Raw genomic sequence first — 17,117 nt, forward strand, 5'->3', positions numbered from 1 at the left:
TGCAAGTACGGAAGGAAGGAGCTGGAGGCAAGAGCTCCGAAGCTCAGCCAAGATACGTCTCCTAACTCCAGCCAACCCCCTGTCAGGACGCTTAATGACGTTTTTGGCCGGATAATCGAGCTCTTTGGACGGACAGTCATGGTGGCCATCTCTAATAAATCGTGAATAACGAATAAGCCAATAGACTGTTCTCTAATGAGGCCCACGGTCGTCGCCATAACGCAGAATCGATTCGCTTCCTTGGCGCCAGGTCCCCGTTCTCCCGGCTTTTCCAAGCCTCCTTCCCTGAGCCGGAGCATCTGGGGACCCGATAGCGAGCGCTGGCCGGAGCCGAGAGCTACGGTCGGAGTGGGCTGGCACCGATCTCCTACGCGCTGGTCGCTCCCGCCGAGGCGACAGGGGAGGCGCACAGCCACGCCAAGCGCAGAGCGCAAGGAGAAAAATGCGGGAATCAGCGCAAGGCAGGGAAAAAGCGCGGGCCCACTTTCCAGCCCCGGCGCCTGGTTTTCTAGTCCGTTCTGACTCTCGAATTCGGCCGATTATTGTGTCCCAGGCCGGACGCCTGAGTTCCAGTCTGAGCTGGTCTCCTCCCTCGGTTGTTTTATTCTTCACGACGCTGCGCCCTCCTGGGCCACAGCAATCGAGCCCCCCGCAGTGAGACCTGCCGGCAGGTTGCCCCTGAGCCCAGGACCCTGTACGGGGATCCGTGTGAAGCCCACCGGCTGGGACCGGGTGACCTGTCGCCCAGAGGGGCGTCGGGAGTGGGGAAGACACACTTGCTCACAGAGATACAGTTAGTAATTTTAAGGGAGTGTCAGCTGGAGTGAATGGAAACCACTAGGACCTATGGCTGGAGGCGCTGCGAGCCACATTTCCGCCGGGTCCTCATTTCACCATTTTCCCGGCGCCCCAGCTAGGTGGGGATCGCAGGGTCAGTGGGGGGAGCACGAATTTGGGGGACGAAGGGATTAACTACAGAGTAACAAAACAGGGTTTATCCTCTAGGTCCAGGGGGATGTTTGGGAAAGAGGGGTCCCGCCCGGGTTTGGGGGGCCGGGCACCGCCCGAGGAGCAGCCGCGCAAGCCTCTCCCGCTCCTCTTCCCAGCTCGGCAAACACCCTGAAGGAATGAGGTCACGTGGGTGAGTGGTGGGCGGGACCTACTCTTGTCTGGAGGAAAAAAGCCATTTTGTCTCCCCCCCAACTCCGGTCCTTCCCCTCCCCCTCTGTCCCCTCCCCTCCCCTCTCTCCCTCCTACCCCAAGCTGCTCTCACAAACTCCTTTCTTAGCGTAGGTTTCTCCCCTCCCGCCGCCCGAGCGAGCGACACGGCTGCTGCCCCCTCCCCTCCCTCCCTTCCCTTCCCTCCCATCCCCCCCTCCCCGAGACCCACCGGACCCCGAACCCAGGTAAGCGGACGCGGACTCCCGGCTTCCTTCCCTTCTCCTGCCCTATAACCGTCTGGGGATGGGAATAGGGGCCGGTCCATCCTTCCCCGCAAGCCCCACGGGAGAGGGAGCCATGAACCCGGCCTACTGGTGTCCCCCCTCCCACCCCGCCAGCCCCTGTCCAAGCTCGCTCCGTCCGCCTTTCTTTCTCCCTTTTTTCTGTCCCCTTTTCCCTTTCCTCCTTTCCAAGATGGCCGAAGTGGATTCCCCCTCTAACGATCTGGCATCTCCCTCGACCACCACCTCTTTGTGCAGCAGCCCCCTGGTAGACCTGCTCCCGAGGTAGCGAGGGGGAGGGTCCCGGACAGCTAGGAGGGCTTTAGGGGGTACGCGCTGGGATGGATCTTGGTCCTCCTGGTCTCCCCCGGAACCAGAGCCTTTCCTGGTTTTAGCCAGTCTACTCGTTTGGGTCTGGGCAGGGGTCGCCTCTCCGGAGGGCAGTGGGGCATCATGGACGCGTGAGGATTTCAGGCCGAGAAGAAGGGGACACGGTTTTCGGATCGGATCGCTGTGAGGCCGGGGGAGGGCGCCCTTCTCTGCCGGGGTCTTGGTCCTCTTGGGCACCTCCTACCCGGGTCCCTTCCCGGGTCCCGGTGCAGGGCGCCCCGCCCCCTCTCTGAACCACCTCAGCAGAGCTTTCCACTAACACCTCTTCTGGGCTCCCGCCTAAAGTTTGACCCTAGGGAAGGAGGAAGAGGTCGCTCAGTCCCTGGGGTCCCTGATCCTTTGACCCCAGCTCCTGGGGAAGCCCGCGCAGAGCGACTAGAATGAAAATGGGGGGACATTTATCACGCTTATTTCCCTTTGCCAACTGGAGCATGAAGGATTTGGAAAATTGGCCCCTCTTGCACTGGAGAAGCCACGGTCCTTTTCCTCCCCAGACCCTCCTCCTACTGCTAGGACTGGGACCCTGAGCTTGTAGACACCCGGTGCCTCTTGCCTCCACGGAGTGCCTCGGCATACCATCCCTTCCTCTCTCTCCTGCACTCCGTCCATCTGCCCAGAATTGTTCCGATTGGCTTGAGGGGGAAGGAGGCATGGAGTTGGGAGCGAATTTGCCTCTAAATATTGTAGAAGTATTCCCCCTTATTTTCTGGGGGGTGTTTTGTCCCTCAGAGCCCCATCTCCCCCATACTGCCTCAGTCTCTCCAGCGCTCACGTCGCTGGGGGAGGGGCGCTCCTGGTTACTCCCACTGTCTGTTGCCTCCTGCTGTGGGCCTCTAGCAGTTTGTGCTGTTCCTGAAACTCTGATTTTTCTCCTCCCATCCCCTTCACTCTGCTCCAAGATGTTATTACTTGGAGAAGGAGTATAAAGCCAGCTCTGTTGTAGCCTTTCAGTGGGGAGGTTTTCCCAGGGGTTTCCTGGTTTGATGTTGGGGCTTAAAGCCTTAGAACTAACTGTATTTGGAATTAGGCAGGAAACAGACTTCAGGATCCAGACCTTGTGTAATTGTGTAGAGCTTAAGTTGAAGTCTTAGGAGATGTGCAGGAAAGGGACTTTGCTGCCCCTGGCCTCCCCTGAGAGATCTTGGTTGATGGAACAGTTGCCATGGGAATGGAGAGAGCCTGAACAGGAAGAGGTTACATCTTTGTGCAGGTCAGATGCCCGCAGCAGCTCTCCAGCCTCTGGCCCTGGAGCTGGGTTGGGAGCTGAATTGCCTTTGTTGCTAGAACACTTATAATTTACAGTGGCAGGATAAGGGATGCACAAAAGGTTAGTGTGGGTGTGCAGCTTTGGTTTCAGGCAGGGACGTCAGGGTAGTGGGCTTCTGGATGGGATGGGATTGATGGGGATGACTTGTATATCTGGCAAGTATAGGCCAGGTTGAGTCTGGCTGTATGTGTGATGGGGTGTGTCTGGCCTGGTGGGTCTGGCCAAGTGTCTGTCTAGAGTGTGTGTGTGTGTGTGTGTGTGTGTGTGTGTGTGTGGTTTCCAGCCTATCTAACCTTGTGTGTTGTAAGTGTAAGAGATGGAGGGGGTGTGTCTGGCTCTCTGTGTATATATCTGACAATGTGTTGCTTTGTGCGTGTATTTTGGGGTTTTGTCTTTGTTTGATCTTAGGGAACTCAAAGGTGGTAAAGGAAGGGAGAGAGGGAGGGTAGATAGAATAAGCCCAGCTTTAGGAAGCTGGAGGCTGGAGGTCTTTTTCCAAGGTAGTGGGGTGCAGCAGGGAGATAAAGGAGCAGAGCTCTGTGCTATTGCCAAGGGTCAGGGAAAGTTGAGAAATTCAGTGTCCCAGGGCAGAACCGCAGGGCCCCAAACAAATACACAGTTGGATTTACACAGTTGGGCCCACGAGGCTGGGAGAGGAATGGCTTCTTTAGATGAGCAGGGAGCCCCACTGAGAGCCAGTGTGTACAGAGTACTGGCGCAGGAGGCAGGCAGATTTCTTGTCCAGGACTGCTACTGGTTTGCTGTGTGACCTTAGACAAGTCACTTCACTCTGAGTTTCTTCATCTTCTTCAAATGAGAGGATTAGACAAGATACTTTCTAAGATACCTTCCATCTTTGCTAGTCACATCTGGATGTGACCTTAAATGACTTTTCCCAAGACCAGGAGACAATAGTGAAGTAGTCAGGCTGATCTCATTTAGAGGAGAGGAAGGGCAAAGAGTACTGCAGCTGCCATCCCAGGAGCAGCAGGGACCTCTGGGTTATCAGAAGCCAGCTTCTTCTGCAGAAGGGACATGAAGAAACTAGCAGGGAGAGGACTGATTGTGGGCCAGCTTCCACAGTGGACTGTGAAAATGGAGAGGTGTAGGGACTGTTAGGAGGCTTTGAGGAAAGACACTGCCAGGCTTGAATGGCACGGGTTCGGATTGGGTGCTGTGTGCCCATCGTCACCTCCAGGACAAGGAACTGGGGCCTCTTAAGGAGCACACCCTTGCAAAGACAGAAGTTAACAAAGGACCTGGCTAGGGGAAGGGTGTGTTGGGGTGTCAGTGAGCAGGTCCACTGGGGGAACAGAGTTGGGATTGGCTGTTAAAGCCCCCCCCCCCAGCTCCATTTCCTAATATCTCTGTCCCCCTTCATCTGTCTCCCACTTTCATCTTCAGGCTCTTCCCCTACAGTGATGACAGCTGGACGTCACCCTCTTCCCTCACTCTGCTGCCCATAGAACACCACCATTTGTATCTGGGGAGGAACTGAGTGTCAGGAACGTGGGGCCCAGTCCTGGGGCGGGGGTGATGGGGAGGGGATTCTCTGTGGAAACGGAGCTCCTGTTTACAGTTGCTCTTGGCACCTGCTGGCAGGGCCCTGCAGGTAACCATGGCAATCAGGTGAGGAGCCAATCAGTGCTTCTCCCCACCCCCAGCCCCAGAGGTGGCATTCTGAGGCCCTGGGGATGGGGGTGGCAAGAGGAGCATTTCACTCTGTAAGCACCTCAGTTCTTTCTCTCACTTTTCTCTTGGTCCAGAAAGGGGCCTGGAGGACAGTCTTGGTCTGAATTCTCACTAACCACCGGATGGAGATGGTGAGGGGTGTGGCTGTGTAGCGTATGGCTTTTGTTGTCTTGTTTCTTTTTGAGACAGGATCTCACTTAATTGCGCACGGGCTAAGTTGCTGAGGCTGGCCTTGAACTTGCAGTCCTCCTGCATCAGCCTCTTGAGCTTCTGGGACTACAGGCATGCACCACTGTGCCTGGCTACTCCTACTTCTTAAGAGCAAGTGTCTGTTTCAGAAACACAGCAAGTGTGTGAATGAGGGGCTAAAGCAGTGTGTAGAGCCTACCTGTTTGTAGGTGTATGCAGGTGTGGGTGAGAAAGAGAAAGATGGGAGCAGGATTAACTCTGGCTGTTTGGACCCCCAGCATGATTGAGTCCTACTGTGTTTAGTTTCTGGCTGTGCATGCACACATATGTTGATACATCTGGACACCGACATACACAGGACAAGCAGTCCACCAAGTACCTTTGGAGGCCCAGATGGCACGTACACATAGGATAGATGTTACACATGCTCAGAGAAACAGCCACTTGGAGTTTGTTCTCTCCTCTGGATGGTTGTAATAATATTTGGGCATCTTGCCAGGTACAGGGTTACTATGGAAACAGCTAAACAGTGGAGTAGCCAGCAGCCTTCTGCGTAATTATGAAGGGGACCCATGTAGGGAGGGCTGGCTGAGGCCACCCTATGTGGAGTGGAAACCCTTTTCCTTCCTTAGGCTGGGTCTGTAGGCCCCAAGGTCCTTTGGGCCAGCTCTGAGGCCAGCTTGTTCCTTTCTGTCTGCTCTGTACCTTGGTGTCTCTCCCCTGACATGTGGCCTTTGTGTCCTTCCATCTCTTTTGGTCTCTGGCCAGGTGCCCTGGGCCTCTGGTGGCTGTTTGGGTCCTAGCCAGACTCATCCTAGGGTCTCTATAGAAACTGCTGATCCTGGCTGTGAATGTCTTGTCCTAGAAAACTCAGTGTGGTGGCTTTAAAAGAAATCTTTCTGGAAAAGAGAAATGGGTGTGAGCCTATTGTAAAGGAGCTGCTAGGGCTTGGCCACCCTCCCACGCCCCACCCTTGGGCTTGCACTCTGGGAAAGAGGAGGACAGGAAGGGGCCCAGCCCTTCTAGGAGCAGGTTTGGTTTATGTACTGAGAAAGTGTGGCAGCCAGTCCAGAGCCAGCCCTGGACTGACCTCCAGGCCCTGCCAGGGAGCTAAGGGCAGATAACTTTCTGCCCAGCTTTGACAGGCATGTAGGAGAACCTGTGGACAGGCAGCAGAGATGTCTCCAGGGTGGGAGATGGTGGAGTGGCTGTGGCCACACGGGGAAATTCCTGCGTATGCATGAAAGGGTGGATCGAGAATACGAATGTATCCATGTGTACAGTGGCTTATTGGTTGGGTCCAGTGGGAGGGATTCCTGTGCTGGGGACAGTAGCAATCTTGCCCAGGCTCTTTAACTGCTGTCACCTGTAGAGTCCAGGGTTGGACCTGGGGTTAGGCTGGACCCCTTTCCCAACTTGGGGCATGGCGGGACTATCCTCAGTGTTCCCGGTCTGAGTACCAGGCCTGGAAGCCAAACGGTCAGCGTAGAGGGAATTTCCAGGGAGCTGCCTATATCAGGTGACTTTGGGCAGGGGGTGCTCTGGAGCCTAATTTAGCCACACAGCCAGGACCAGTGATAGGTGCCACCACCAAATAGGGCAGCCTATGCTGTGGTGTTTCCAGGGCAGGCTTCCTGGAGAGGAGCAGAGAGGCCTTGCAGTGGGTGGAGGGATAGAGAGATGGGAATAATTTATTCTTCCCTTCTTACATTCATTGAAGTTCAGGGAAATGGCTTATTTACCTGAGTTTCCTCATAGCTCCTAGTACTCTGTATGTTTGACCACTTGAGTGGATATGGATCAGAATCAGGAAGATTTTTTTTTAATTATTTTTTTGCAGTGCTGGGATTAAACCCAGGGTACTTTACCACTGAGCCACATCCCCCAGGTCCCCTTCCCCCTTTTTTTTAAAGACAGCGTCTCTAAATTGCCCAGGCTGACCTCAGACTTATGATCCTCCTGCCTCAGCCATTGGGATTACAGGTGTGTGCCACTGCACCTGGCGGGATTGGAGAGATTTTTAAAACCCCTGCTCAGGCTGTGGTATAGGTCAGTGGTAGAGCTGTTAACTAGAATGTGCAATGCCCTAACTTCAATCCCTAGCACTGCAAAATTAAAAATGAGGAATAAAAGTAAAAACCCTGCTGTCTTCCATTTTCCTGACTCCACACATCTTCTGAGGAGTTGAGTAGTACTTCTTATGATTTAACTTTAATCTTTCCTGCTGCTTCTAAGATGGAGCATGACCTTGTTGCTCAAGGTCACATGAATCTCCTGAGCCCCTAGGTACCCAGTGAACACTCAGAGGACAAGAGAGAACCAGCCACATGAACACACCCAGTCCCACCTTGAAGGCAAAGAGGGGCTTGGGTTCTGGGAGAGCTGTTAGAGAGGGGGTGTTGGATCTCGGGTTTCTGATTCATTTTCCATTTTCCAGAGTGAAGCTCCCAAGCCCCCCCAGTCCCCCCAGCCCCAGACCTGGCATCATGCATCGGACCACACGGATCAAAATCACGGAGCTGAACCCTCACCTCATGTGTGCCCTCTGTGGGGGATACTTCATTGATGCAACCACTATTGTGGAGTGCTTGCATTCCTGTGAGTTGGGTGCAGGGTGGGCAGCCTCTGGGCCCAGGTCGGGGGGCGCTGTAGGGAAGATGGACAATAAGCTCCTGCCCTGGAGAGCTGACGCCCATGTGCCTACTGGGAAGCCCTAGGTCATGGACAAGCCTGGGAGGGATAACTTGGGGCAGGGGTTGTCTCGTCCCAGAAGTTCATTTCAGGAACTGGCATCTGGAATCTCAGGTCTCTTGAATCTGTGTGGCTGAAATTTCATACTCTCAAGGTGCAGGTGTCCCTCGTTTGCACGTGGTCTTGGTTGCAAGAGGTCAAATGCTTAGGAGGGCTCTTAACAGGCTGACTCTTGTTTTGTACTCCATCAGGGGGCCTAGAACTTGAAGCTCACTTTTAAATATTTAGTTAGTTAGTTAGTTGTAGTTGAACACAACATCTTTATTTATGATTTTGTGGTGCTGAGCCTCGCACGTTCGAGGTGAGCGCTCTACCGCTGAGCCACAACCCCAGCCCCCATTGAAGCTCACTTTATATGTTGTGTAGGACACCAACCTGTCTCATACACAAACACACAAGACCTATCCTTTCCCAAGGATGGACAAGGGAAAGTACATAACATGTATTACCATGCCCGGCCTCTGAACAGCACTGAACTGCTGGGACAAGGTGGAGAAGAGAAGATGCCTGAATCTGAGCAGAGGGAATGGGGACTGGTCCTGGGGTAGGAAAGGGGCGCTGACTGTCCTCTCTCTGTCCATACCCCCCAAGTCTGCAAAACTTGCATCGTGCGTTACCTGGAGACCAACAAATACTGCCCCATGTGTGATGTGCAGGTCCATAAAACCCGACCGCTGCTGAGTATCAGGTGGGCCTGGCATTGCTCCCCCTGCCACTACCCAGCTGCTAGGTCAGCCTACCTCTGTCCCCTCATCCTCTTTGCCTCCTGCAGCCAGGGCAGCTGGTCAGGAGAAGTAGGGCCTGGACTCTGTCCCTCCCTTCCCTCTTGGTTACTCCTAGCTTATAGGCTAAGAAATACTAGGAAGTCCGAGGCCTGGGCACTGGGTGTAGGGAAGGGTTGGAAGAGGGTCCCAGGCTGGGGATAGTAGGATGATGTGACTATTGATAGTCCCTGAACTTTTTTCCCCAGATCTGACAAAACCCTCCAAGACATAGTCTACAAATTGGTCCCTGGGCTTTTCAAAGGTATTTGTGTCCCCTTCTCCCCTCCCCCCTCTCCTGTCATCTCCTAGTCTCCTGCACTCTTACCTTGCTTCTTCCTCCTTCCAGATGAGATGAAACGGCGTCGAGATTTCTATGCAGCGTACCCCCTGACAGAGGGTGAGTGTGCGCATGCCTATTCCTGGGCCTGTGCCAGGAGGTAGGGTTGCCTACCCCCATGTATCCTCCGACAGGGCACCCCACTCCCCTGCTGAGAGGGTGGCCGGGCTCACCTGACTGAGCTTTGTGACCCTCTGTCCCTGGTGAGCCTCCTCCCCCCTACCTCCCACTCACCCCCCAAGCTCTTTCTGCAGTCCCTAATGGCTCCAATGAGGACCGCGGTGAGGTCTTGGAGCAGGAGAAGGGGGCGCTGAGTGATGACGAGATTGTCAGCCTCTCCATCGAGTTCTACGAAGGTGTCAGGCAAGTCCAGTCCAGGCCTGGGCTGGCCCCATCTGCTGGGAGCCCTCAATGTGTGTGCGGTGAGGGATCCTGTCTGCTCCAGGGTCGCTCTAGCTTTCTTCTTTCTCCTTCTCCAGGGACCGGGAGGAGAAGAAGGGCCCCCTGGAGAATGGGGATGGGGACAAGGAGAAGGTGAATGCTGGGGCCTGCCCAGGAGTGGGCTGTGGGCTGTGAGGCAGTGCCTGGGGGGCCCCCTCACAGGCATCTCTCCCCAGCAGACAGGGGTGCGCTTCCTGCGATGCCCAGCAGCCATGACCGTCATGCACCTTGCCAAGTTCCTTCGCAACAAGATGGATGTACCCAGCAAGTACAAGGTGAGTCTTGGGCCTTCTCAAAACAGGAGCGTCTTTGTGAGAGGGTCTGACAGTCTGAACCCCAACTATTGCTCAGGGCTGGCTAGGCATCATTGGGGGCTGGTGTGACTGTGTAACAGCCTATGGAGAAGGGTGGTTGAACCCAAGATTAGGGTGGCATAGTATGTGTCTGTTGAAGTCATTGTACAGAGGTGCCTGGGGTGAGGGTGTATGTGCACTCACACTTACACACTCAGAATTGTGGAAGGAGGTGTACAGGTAAAAATATAGGGCCAGCTGGCTGTGGGAGGGCCAGCTCTAGGACAGGGCCTCCCAGACTTGTATGTGTACATGATGGCCAGGAGATCTTGTTGAAAGGCAGGTTCTGGTGCATTCAGTTCTACATTTCTAGTGGGCTTTTAAGTGCTGCCAATGTGGAAAGTAAACGGACCACCAGAACTGCGCTGTGAGTAGCAAGGCTCAGACGGTGAATCCTAAACTCTGCTGTACCTAATCCTGTATCTATAGTGAGCCACCTCCGGATTCACCTGTTAGGTCAGCATCTCCAGGGCTGGGATACAGGATTTGATGTTTTTTTTTAAGCTCCCCTGGCCAGTCCATTGTGCATCCAAGGGTGACAGCCAGTGGCCAGGAGTTCCTTCCAGCCTTATTAGGTCTTCGGGGACGCCTGCTGGAGAGGAGGGGACTGACAGCTATGAGGATGGCTGGGGCTGAGCAGCAACTTTTCTGGATCCCATCCCACCTGTGGTCAGGTGTTACGTGGGGACAGATCTGATGGGGAAGTCAAATCCACATAACAGCCCTCAAAAGTAGTGAAGGCCACCTACAATCCACCCTCCACGTTGCCCCACCTCCCAGCTCCTGCACCTGGCCAGGCTCACAGTATCCATCCCTTCCCTCCCCAGGTGGAGGTTCTTTATGAGGACGAGCCCCTAAAGGAATACTACACCCTCATGGATATCGCCTACATCTACCCCTGGCGACGGGTGAGCTGGGCAGGGTGCAGGGTGGAGGCAGGCATTAGTTTGTGTCCACAGTGACCACTCGGGCTATCCTCTTCAATCCTCCCTTGTGCCCATCCCTTGTCTTGGGAGCTGGGTGTGTCTGGGGTTGTCTGTCATACCAGGTCAGCCTCTGGCCCTCTCTTGCTGATTAAACTCCCACACTCAGGAGAAAGGGCTCTTCTGGCCCATTGTGTGCTAATTTGGGGTCAGAAATAGGTGGCTGCCAGGAGCAAATATTGCTTTCTGTATTCTATTTCCTGTCTCTTCTTTTTCTTTCCAAGCCCCCCTCTCTCTGGGTCTTTGTGTGTCCCTCTGTCTCTGCCTCTTGCTTTGTTCGTCTCCTCTGCTCTGCTGGTCTCCCCTCTGAAAGGCCCATACCTTCTCTTTGTTCTTGTGTGGGCACTTTGGGGTGGGGCTGGTGGCTCCCTAGTTAGCCTTTCTCCTGATACCCTCTGTCCCTGCCTTTCACCATATCCCTCTCACCACAGAATGGCCCTCTCCCTCTAAAGTACCGTGTTCAGCCAGCCTGCAAGCGACTCACCTTGCCCACAGTGCCCACTCCTTCAGAGGGCACCAACACCAGCGGGGCATCCGAGTGTGAGTCAGTCAGCGACAAGGCTCCTAGCCCTGCCACCCTGCCGGCCACTTCCTCCTCCCTACCCAGCCCTGCCACTCCCTCCCATGGCTCTCCCAGCTCCCACGGCCCCCCAGCCACCCACCCTACCTCCCCCACTCCCCCTTCGACAGCCAGTGGGGCCACCACAGCTGCCAACGGGGGTGCCTCGAACTGCCTGCAGACACCATCCTCCACCAGCAGGGGGCGGAAGATGACTGTCAACGGAGCTCCTGTGCCCCCTTTAACTTGAGGAAAGGGGTCCTTTCCCTCCTTTGCAGCCACCTCTCCCTCCTTTCACTTTTTCTGGGCCTTTTTTCCACCTCTTCTACTTCACCCAGCTCCTCCCACCGTAGAAGTGGGAGGTGGGTTTTATAAATAAATCTATATATATATATGTACATAGGAAAGACCAAATATACATACTTATTTTCTATGGACCAACCAGATTAATTTAAATGCCACGGGGCGGTGGGGAGAACTGTGTGTGTGTGTGTGTGTGTGTGTGTGTGTGTGTGTGTGTGTTTCATTTTTAGGGGGTCTTGTGTAGTTTGCTCTGCTCTTTGGGGGTTGCCTGGAGGTGAACTCAAGGGGCCACTGGAAGTTGGGTAAAGCCCTACTCCATTTCTCCCTGTTGCCCAAGGCAGATGGGGTGTTGAGGGACCCCACCAGCCCCCAAAGCTTTAGACACAGCTCTATCTGGCCCGGTATGGGGTCCACCATGTTTCTCTACCCATCTTGGCTGCTGTCCTGCCCCTGCCCAGCCCCCCATTGCTGAATGTCCAGAGATTTTTGAAGACAGTGCCTTTTACAAGTGCAGTTTGTCCCCTGGATCTGAGGAGCAAGTGGGCAGCGAGAAGGCATCTCCCTCACCTCCTCATGCAGTGGAAATCTTGTGCAAAGACTAGATAGCTCGGCCCTTTTTCCCTGTGTGTGTGGCCTTTGCATCATTTATCTTGTGGAAGAGAAGATTCAGGCATGGGGGATCCCAGCCCTGGAAAGTCCATGTGTGGCTTTAGCAACATAAACTGCTTCGCCCCTTCCTGCCCCTACCCTGGCCCAGGACCCTTACTTTCAAGACTGGTGGTGAAGCCTCACTTGGAGACCCAGAACAAAGGGGCAGGGATGAGGTTAACTTCAGACAAGCACAGACCCCAGGTTCTGCCAAAGGCAAATAGTCCTCCAGCCCCCCTCCTCACCCCCAGCTGAGGCCAAGTCAGGACAGTGACAGAGGCATCTAGAAGCACAACTCTGAGAGGTCAAAAGAGCGCCCCCTGAGGGGCAGGCCCCAGCAGACCCTGCCCACCTGGTTTTCCTCCAATGTACATAGATCTGGGAGGAGGCCAGACTGTCACAAGGAGGTGTATGGGGTTGGGAGCCCCCATGGCTTTGTCTGTACCTTGTCCTGTTTGAGGTCCTGTGACTGTACCCTCCTCTTGCACTGGGACATTTGTATTTCTTGGCTTTGTAATAAATGCTGCATCTTCCCTGGAGCCTGTAGTTCTTTGGGGAAGGGGACATGGGATAGGATGGGTGGCTCTCCTGGCCTTACCATGCTTACGTGGAATTAATCTGAGGTGCCCCCCTGTAGCCTGCCAGGCAGCCTCAGCTCCCACACAAGTTAAAATGTGATACAGGACAGTGCCTGTCCTCACCTCAGTGACCACAGAACACCACTCCAGGGAGTCATGCTTATTTAATGCCACCTTCTCCACCAGCAGACCCTGAACCAGGGACCCCCTCCCAATTGCTGTGACTGAAGACCTTGGGTTGTGGGGAATAAGCCAGCTGTGGGTACTGGGGCCCTCGGATGGTTCCTTCTTGGGCTTGGCACTCAGTTTCTTTCCCCACAAAGGGGGTGCCTGTCAGTGTCCTGGAATCAAGTAGCCACCCCCTCAGAGTGGGGAGCCTACTTCTGCCTTCTGCACCTGCTCACTCCTGTGGGTGCCATCACAGTATGGGGGCCTCTGGGTGGCCTTGCAGGTACAGAGGGCCACCGTTCGGGTCTCCTGGGCCTTGAACTTGAGTGGGGATAAGCCGGTTCGTTGAAAGAAGTGGGAGCCATCACAGAAAGGCTGGTGGAGGGGAAAAAAAGAGTCATAAGACCTGAGCCCCCCTGCGGAGGCCAGGCAGAGCTAGCCCAGTAGTTAGGGTTCAGGCTCCAGAACAGCTTCACTGATAAGAGTAGGTCTGTCATAAGGAAATAAAAACAAATGGTCATTATGTCCTTTGCCCATAGTAAATTCAGTATTTACAGCATGCTGGGTGTGGTGGCCAGCCTCAGCAACTTAGTGAGACCCTGTCTCGAAATTAAAAAAACTTCTCTATACTGGAGAAGCGCTTCACAGTGCTTTAATACAGCAAGAGCAGTTTGTTTTGGCTCCAGTAAACAATCAGGCATGTTAGGGAGGAAGGGATGCCCCAGGGTACCTGCCTGCCTGGTGCAGAAATAGGAATATCCCAGAACCCCTCTGAGCAGACTGAGTAATGGAAACTGAGGCCCAAAGAGGGGACTCACTTTGTTAGTCCAGAACTGGAGCCAAGGCCTCTTGACCTTGGGACTAGGGTAGGATAAGAGCAAAGAAAAAAGTGAGCGAATAAAAATCAGCAACCTATCTCAAAGGGCATGGGCAGAGGCACATGTGCCAATCCACCCACACAGGCCACATTCCTCTGGCTGGCAAGCCCTTGGCATTGTTCCACCTCACAAATACCTGCTTAAAGGCCACAGCATATCAGTGGTAAAGTGGTTCTCAGGACCCTGGGTTGCTGACATTACCAACATGGCTTTGAGGAACAGTTATAAGTTCTGCACCGGAGGAAGGAAAGGGACCGAGGTCAAGAATATGGGTCAGATTCCTCCAGGAATGAAAGGCTCCTGGGCAGGAGAAGAGAGGATGCGAACAAGCCACAGGCTAAGAAGAAGGCAGGCTGTGGCAAGCAACTAGGAAAGTCACAGCTGCAGCAAAAGGGGAGGGTGTTCTGAAAAAGAGGAGCAGGAGTAACAGGGGAAGGCTGGGTTTAAGGCAGAAAAGACAGGGCAGAATCTTCCCATGTGGGGATCCAAAGCTTGGGAAACTGCCCGGGAAGGAGAGGGCGGAAGTAGAGCTGGAGTCCAGATATGTGCCCAGAGGAAGGACACAGGATTGGGACACTTGGACTACAGTGCTCTGGCTGTGTGCTAAGCTATTGTTGACAGCTTCATTTCAAGGGGAGCATGCAGACCAGCCAGCTCCAGGCCACTCGCTACTGCACTGGGAGCTACTGTTGCCCCTCAACCCCCCTGTTCTTCAGGTATATGCAGGAAGAGGAGGAGCACGTGAAAGCTTTCAGAAGACACTGTATTATCCCCTGCCAGAGGTGGCATGTGGGTGGGAAGGGTGGCAGGAGTCTCACCTGCTTCTTGCTGCGGCCACAAACACACCACCTGTAGGTTTTTCCAGCCACCAGATTCACCTTGATAGGTGTCTTTAGGGCCACCACAGACTTGGCTGGGGTTTTAGGGAACCATCGGTCCTGTGTTCAGGGAAGAAGATTGGGACGGGAGTGTGGGGGGGGATCAGCTCAAGCCCTGGAAGCACAGTGTCCAATTTCCTGCTTGCCCTGGTGTATGGCAGGCTTCTGGGAGGCTAAGGTCCATAACTTCCAGAAAGAAGGGATTTCAATGCCATGCATGCATTCCAGTTTTACCTCAAATCCTGGCTCCCACTTAAGTGCTGGCCCCAGGGCCAGGATCTTGGGGCGCTTGGTTCCCACCCTGTGCTATCTGATCCACCCCACCTCTTCTAGAGCCAGTGGACAACAGGAAAAAAGTGCTGGAAGATGGGAGCAGGCCGTCCCTTCCTGGTTCCATTCCCTGGTCCCATTCCCTGGTCTCTGCCCTGAAGGTCTCTGGAACTAGGGAGGAGGAGGACGCTAGGGATACTCACCAGCCAGGAGGAGATGTCCCGCCTCTGGTACAGGCAGAAAAGATGTGGAAACAAAAATAAAAATCAGTGGAGAGGAGAGGTCGAAGGAAGCCGTGTGGGAGTGAAGACCGGATAGGCCAAAGGGGCATGGGAGAAACAAGAGGGAAAGAAAATGGGGTCACAGGAGAAGGAGCCTTGCGGGGTAGGTCCCGCACTTTGGCACTCTTTTGGGTGGACTGCGGAGGAAGGCGCTCAGTGAAGGGCTGCAAAGCACAGGGCGGCCTGGGGACTCGGGACCCTTCGCTGAGAAGCGGAGCTTGGGAAAGGGCAGGGCCTGGCCTGGGCTCCGGGGACACTGGGCCCGGCGGCCCGAGGTCTAGGCGGAAGCGAGCGCGGAGCGAGGGCTGCTCACCCAGGTGCGGAGCGCCACCGGTCGTATCATTCCTCCCACGTCGCGTAAGGCTGCCGCTCTGGCCGCGCTGACTCCGCCCCGTCCGGGTCACCTTCCTTCTCTGCTCCGCCCCCGGCCTGCCCGGCAACGCCGCAGCCCGGAAGACACCACCCAGCTGCGTGCGGGTGGAGCTGGGCCCCGCGGCCCGAAGTTCGGCAGGTGCCCGCCCACTCCCCCGCCCTCGCAGCTGCCCTGGGGTGCGCCCCGACCTCCCCCGCACTCCTGGGGTAGGGCGCATCTGCGGATGCGGTGCGCAGAGAGCGCCCCAGACCAGCCGGACTTCTTCGCGGGGCCGAAGACTCTAAGGCAGTTTCCAAAAGCATAAAGTGGGGACACCACATCACCCAGCCAGCTTGTTAAACACAGTCCCGCTGCCGGGCCCTGTAGGTTACATGGGCTGTTATCTGCATTTGTGTATACACCGGGCATCCAAATTCTGAAAGTGTCACTGACCATACCCCCGCCCTCCTCCTTGCAGGCCCCCACAATTGGCACCCCACTCCCCTTTCCCTTCTATAAAGCCAGAAGCAGGGTCTCTTTGAAGAAATTTTTTTTTTTGTAAAACATTCTTTTATTAAAAGAACAAGTGCTGTTTACGAACTGCCCTTCGTACAAATAACATCCGTTATACAAAGATACAAGATCCGGGTTATGCACAATTCCAGGCTTGGAGGTGGCACGGGGAGCATTGCCTTTGGGCTGAGGATACAAAGGAGGTTTTAGAAAGAATGAAAAAGGAGCCCCTGGGTTTGCAATTTGTGGCTTCCCCTCCCTGCTCCCCTAGGAAGGGTCAGCTACATGGAAACAGGCTGGGATGGAAGGGGTGGGAGAGCCAGGGTTTGGATCTCCAGTCCCACTACCCAAGTCCCAAGTTGGGCTGGAGAAAGTGAACAAAGGAGAGCGAGGGCACCCTTTAGCCCCTTTTAGTAGATCAAGACCAACTGGTCTGAGGGAGCTGGACATGCTTTTAATCTGAGTAGATGTGGCTGGGAGGGAGCCAGGGCAGTTCAGCCCCATCTTCCTCCAAATTCCCAGTTGAAGTTACCTCCATCCCTCTAGGCACCTCTCCCCAGGAAAATAAATTGGGATAAAGGAGAACTGGGAACAAGCTACCTACCCCTCACTCTGGCCCACTCCACACCAAGGAAGTGCTGGAAGCTGGCAGGAGCCTGTGTTTGAAAACCTGTCAGCATTTCCAGTTTGGGAAAGGGAAGTGTGAAGGTTACTCCTTGGAAGCGGTCCCACCCGAGGCTCTCCTCATTTGTCTAGGCCCTTCCCATTAGTTCTGGAGTTAGAACTTCTCCAGGTCTCAGCATAAGAAAGGGCAAGGCTCCTTGATCAGCCTCAAGGTCAGGGCACTTGGAGGAAGCAGTGGACCCAGGAGCCTGAGGGAAAAACCTCACAAACAGGAAAAAAAAAATTTTTTTTTTTTTAAAGGCAACCCTTAAAGTGTCATTGTCTATGGAAAGGATCCATCAGCTCTGAACTAGGACTGTCAGTGCTACACAGATACCTTCCCACCCTGGGCACAGCCCTGCACACCATATAGGGACACTGAGCCAGAGAGGCCATGCAGTGGGGCAGGGAAGCTGA

The 17,117-nt window shown here is 54.7% G+C and overlaps 2 protein-coding genes across 6 annotated transcripts; one reads left to right on the top strand and one right to left on the bottom strand.

Moving 5' to 3' along the window:
• The first annotated feature begins 1,212 nt into the window (after nt 1-1,212).
• Nucleotides 1,213-12,658, top strand: Pcgf2 (polycomb group ring finger 2). Of its 5 annotated transcripts, none has more exons than XM_078042112.1 (11): nt 1,213-1,406; nt 7,260-7,334; nt 7,418-7,578; nt 8,323-8,419; nt 8,702-8,757; nt 8,842-8,892; nt 9,087-9,195; nt 9,312-9,366; nt 9,450-9,548; nt 10,454-10,534; nt 11,041-12,658. In XM_078042112.1, the coding sequence occupies exons 3-11, from the start codon at nt 7,467-7,469 to the stop codon at nt 11,416-11,418; spliced, it is 1,038 nt and encodes a 345-aa protein (XP_077898238.1). In that variant the 5' UTR covers nt 1,213-1,406; nt 7,260-7,334; nt 7,418-7,466; the 3' UTR covers nt 11,419-12,658. The 5 variants fall into 5 exon arrangements, with proteins under 5 accessions (XP_077898238.1, XP_040124778.1, XP_013212388.1 ...); XM_040268844.2 differs by having other exon boundaries at nt 7,267-7,334; XM_013356934.4 differs by lacking the exon at nt 7,260-7,334.
• A 184-nt stretch (nt 12,659-12,842) lies between these two features.
• Nucleotides 12,843-15,622, bottom strand: Cisd3 (CDGSH iron sulfur domain 3). Its single transcript, XM_005321754.5, has 4 exons — nt 15,486-15,622; nt 15,095-15,118; nt 14,562-14,681; nt 12,843-13,240 (listed from the first exon to the last, which is right to left on the bottom strand). Exons 1-4 carry the CDS (start codon nt 15,513-15,515, stop codon nt 13,061-13,063), a joined length of 354 nt encoding a protein of 117 aa, XP_005321811.1. The 5' UTR covers nt 15,516-15,622; the 3' UTR covers nt 12,843-13,060.
• Nucleotides 15,623-17,117: the final 1,495 nt, after the last annotated feature.

Source organism: Ictidomys tridecemlineatus, chromosome 3, assembly GCF_052094955.1.
Source record: "Ictidomys tridecemlineatus isolate mIctTri1 chromosome 3, mIctTri1.hap1, whole genome shotgun sequence".
Taxonomy (NCBI): Eukaryota; Metazoa; Chordata; class Mammalia; order Rodentia; family Sciuridae; genus Ictidomys; species Ictidomys tridecemlineatus.

Excerpts from the sequence above, each read along its gene's own strand:
- Pcgf2 (XM_078042112.1), top strand. The coding sequence starts at position 7,467 with ATGCATCGGACCACACGGATCAAAATCACGGAGCTGAACCCTCACCTC. Across the intron at positions 8,758-8,841 it reads GGTCCCTGGGCTTTTCAAAG|ATGAGATGAAACGGCGTCGA; the intron begins GTATTTGTGTCC and ends TCCTCCTTCCAG. Across the intron at positions 10,535-11,040 it reads ACATCTACCCCTGGCGACGG|AATGGCCCTCTCCCTCTAAA; the intron begins GTGAGCTGGGCA and ends CTCTCACCACAG.
- Cisd3 (XM_005321754.5), bottom strand. The coding sequence starts at position 15,515 with ATGATACGACCGGTGGCGCTCCGCACCTGG. Across the intron at positions 14,682-15,094 it reads GGGACATCTCCTCCTGGCTG|GACCGATGGTTCCCTAAAAC; the intron begins GTGAGTATCCCT and ends CCCTGAACACAG. Across the intron at positions 13,241-14,561 it reads GTGGCCGCAGCAAGAAGCAG|CCTTTCTGTGATGGCTCCCA; the intron begins GTGAGACTCCTG and ends CCCCTCCACCAG.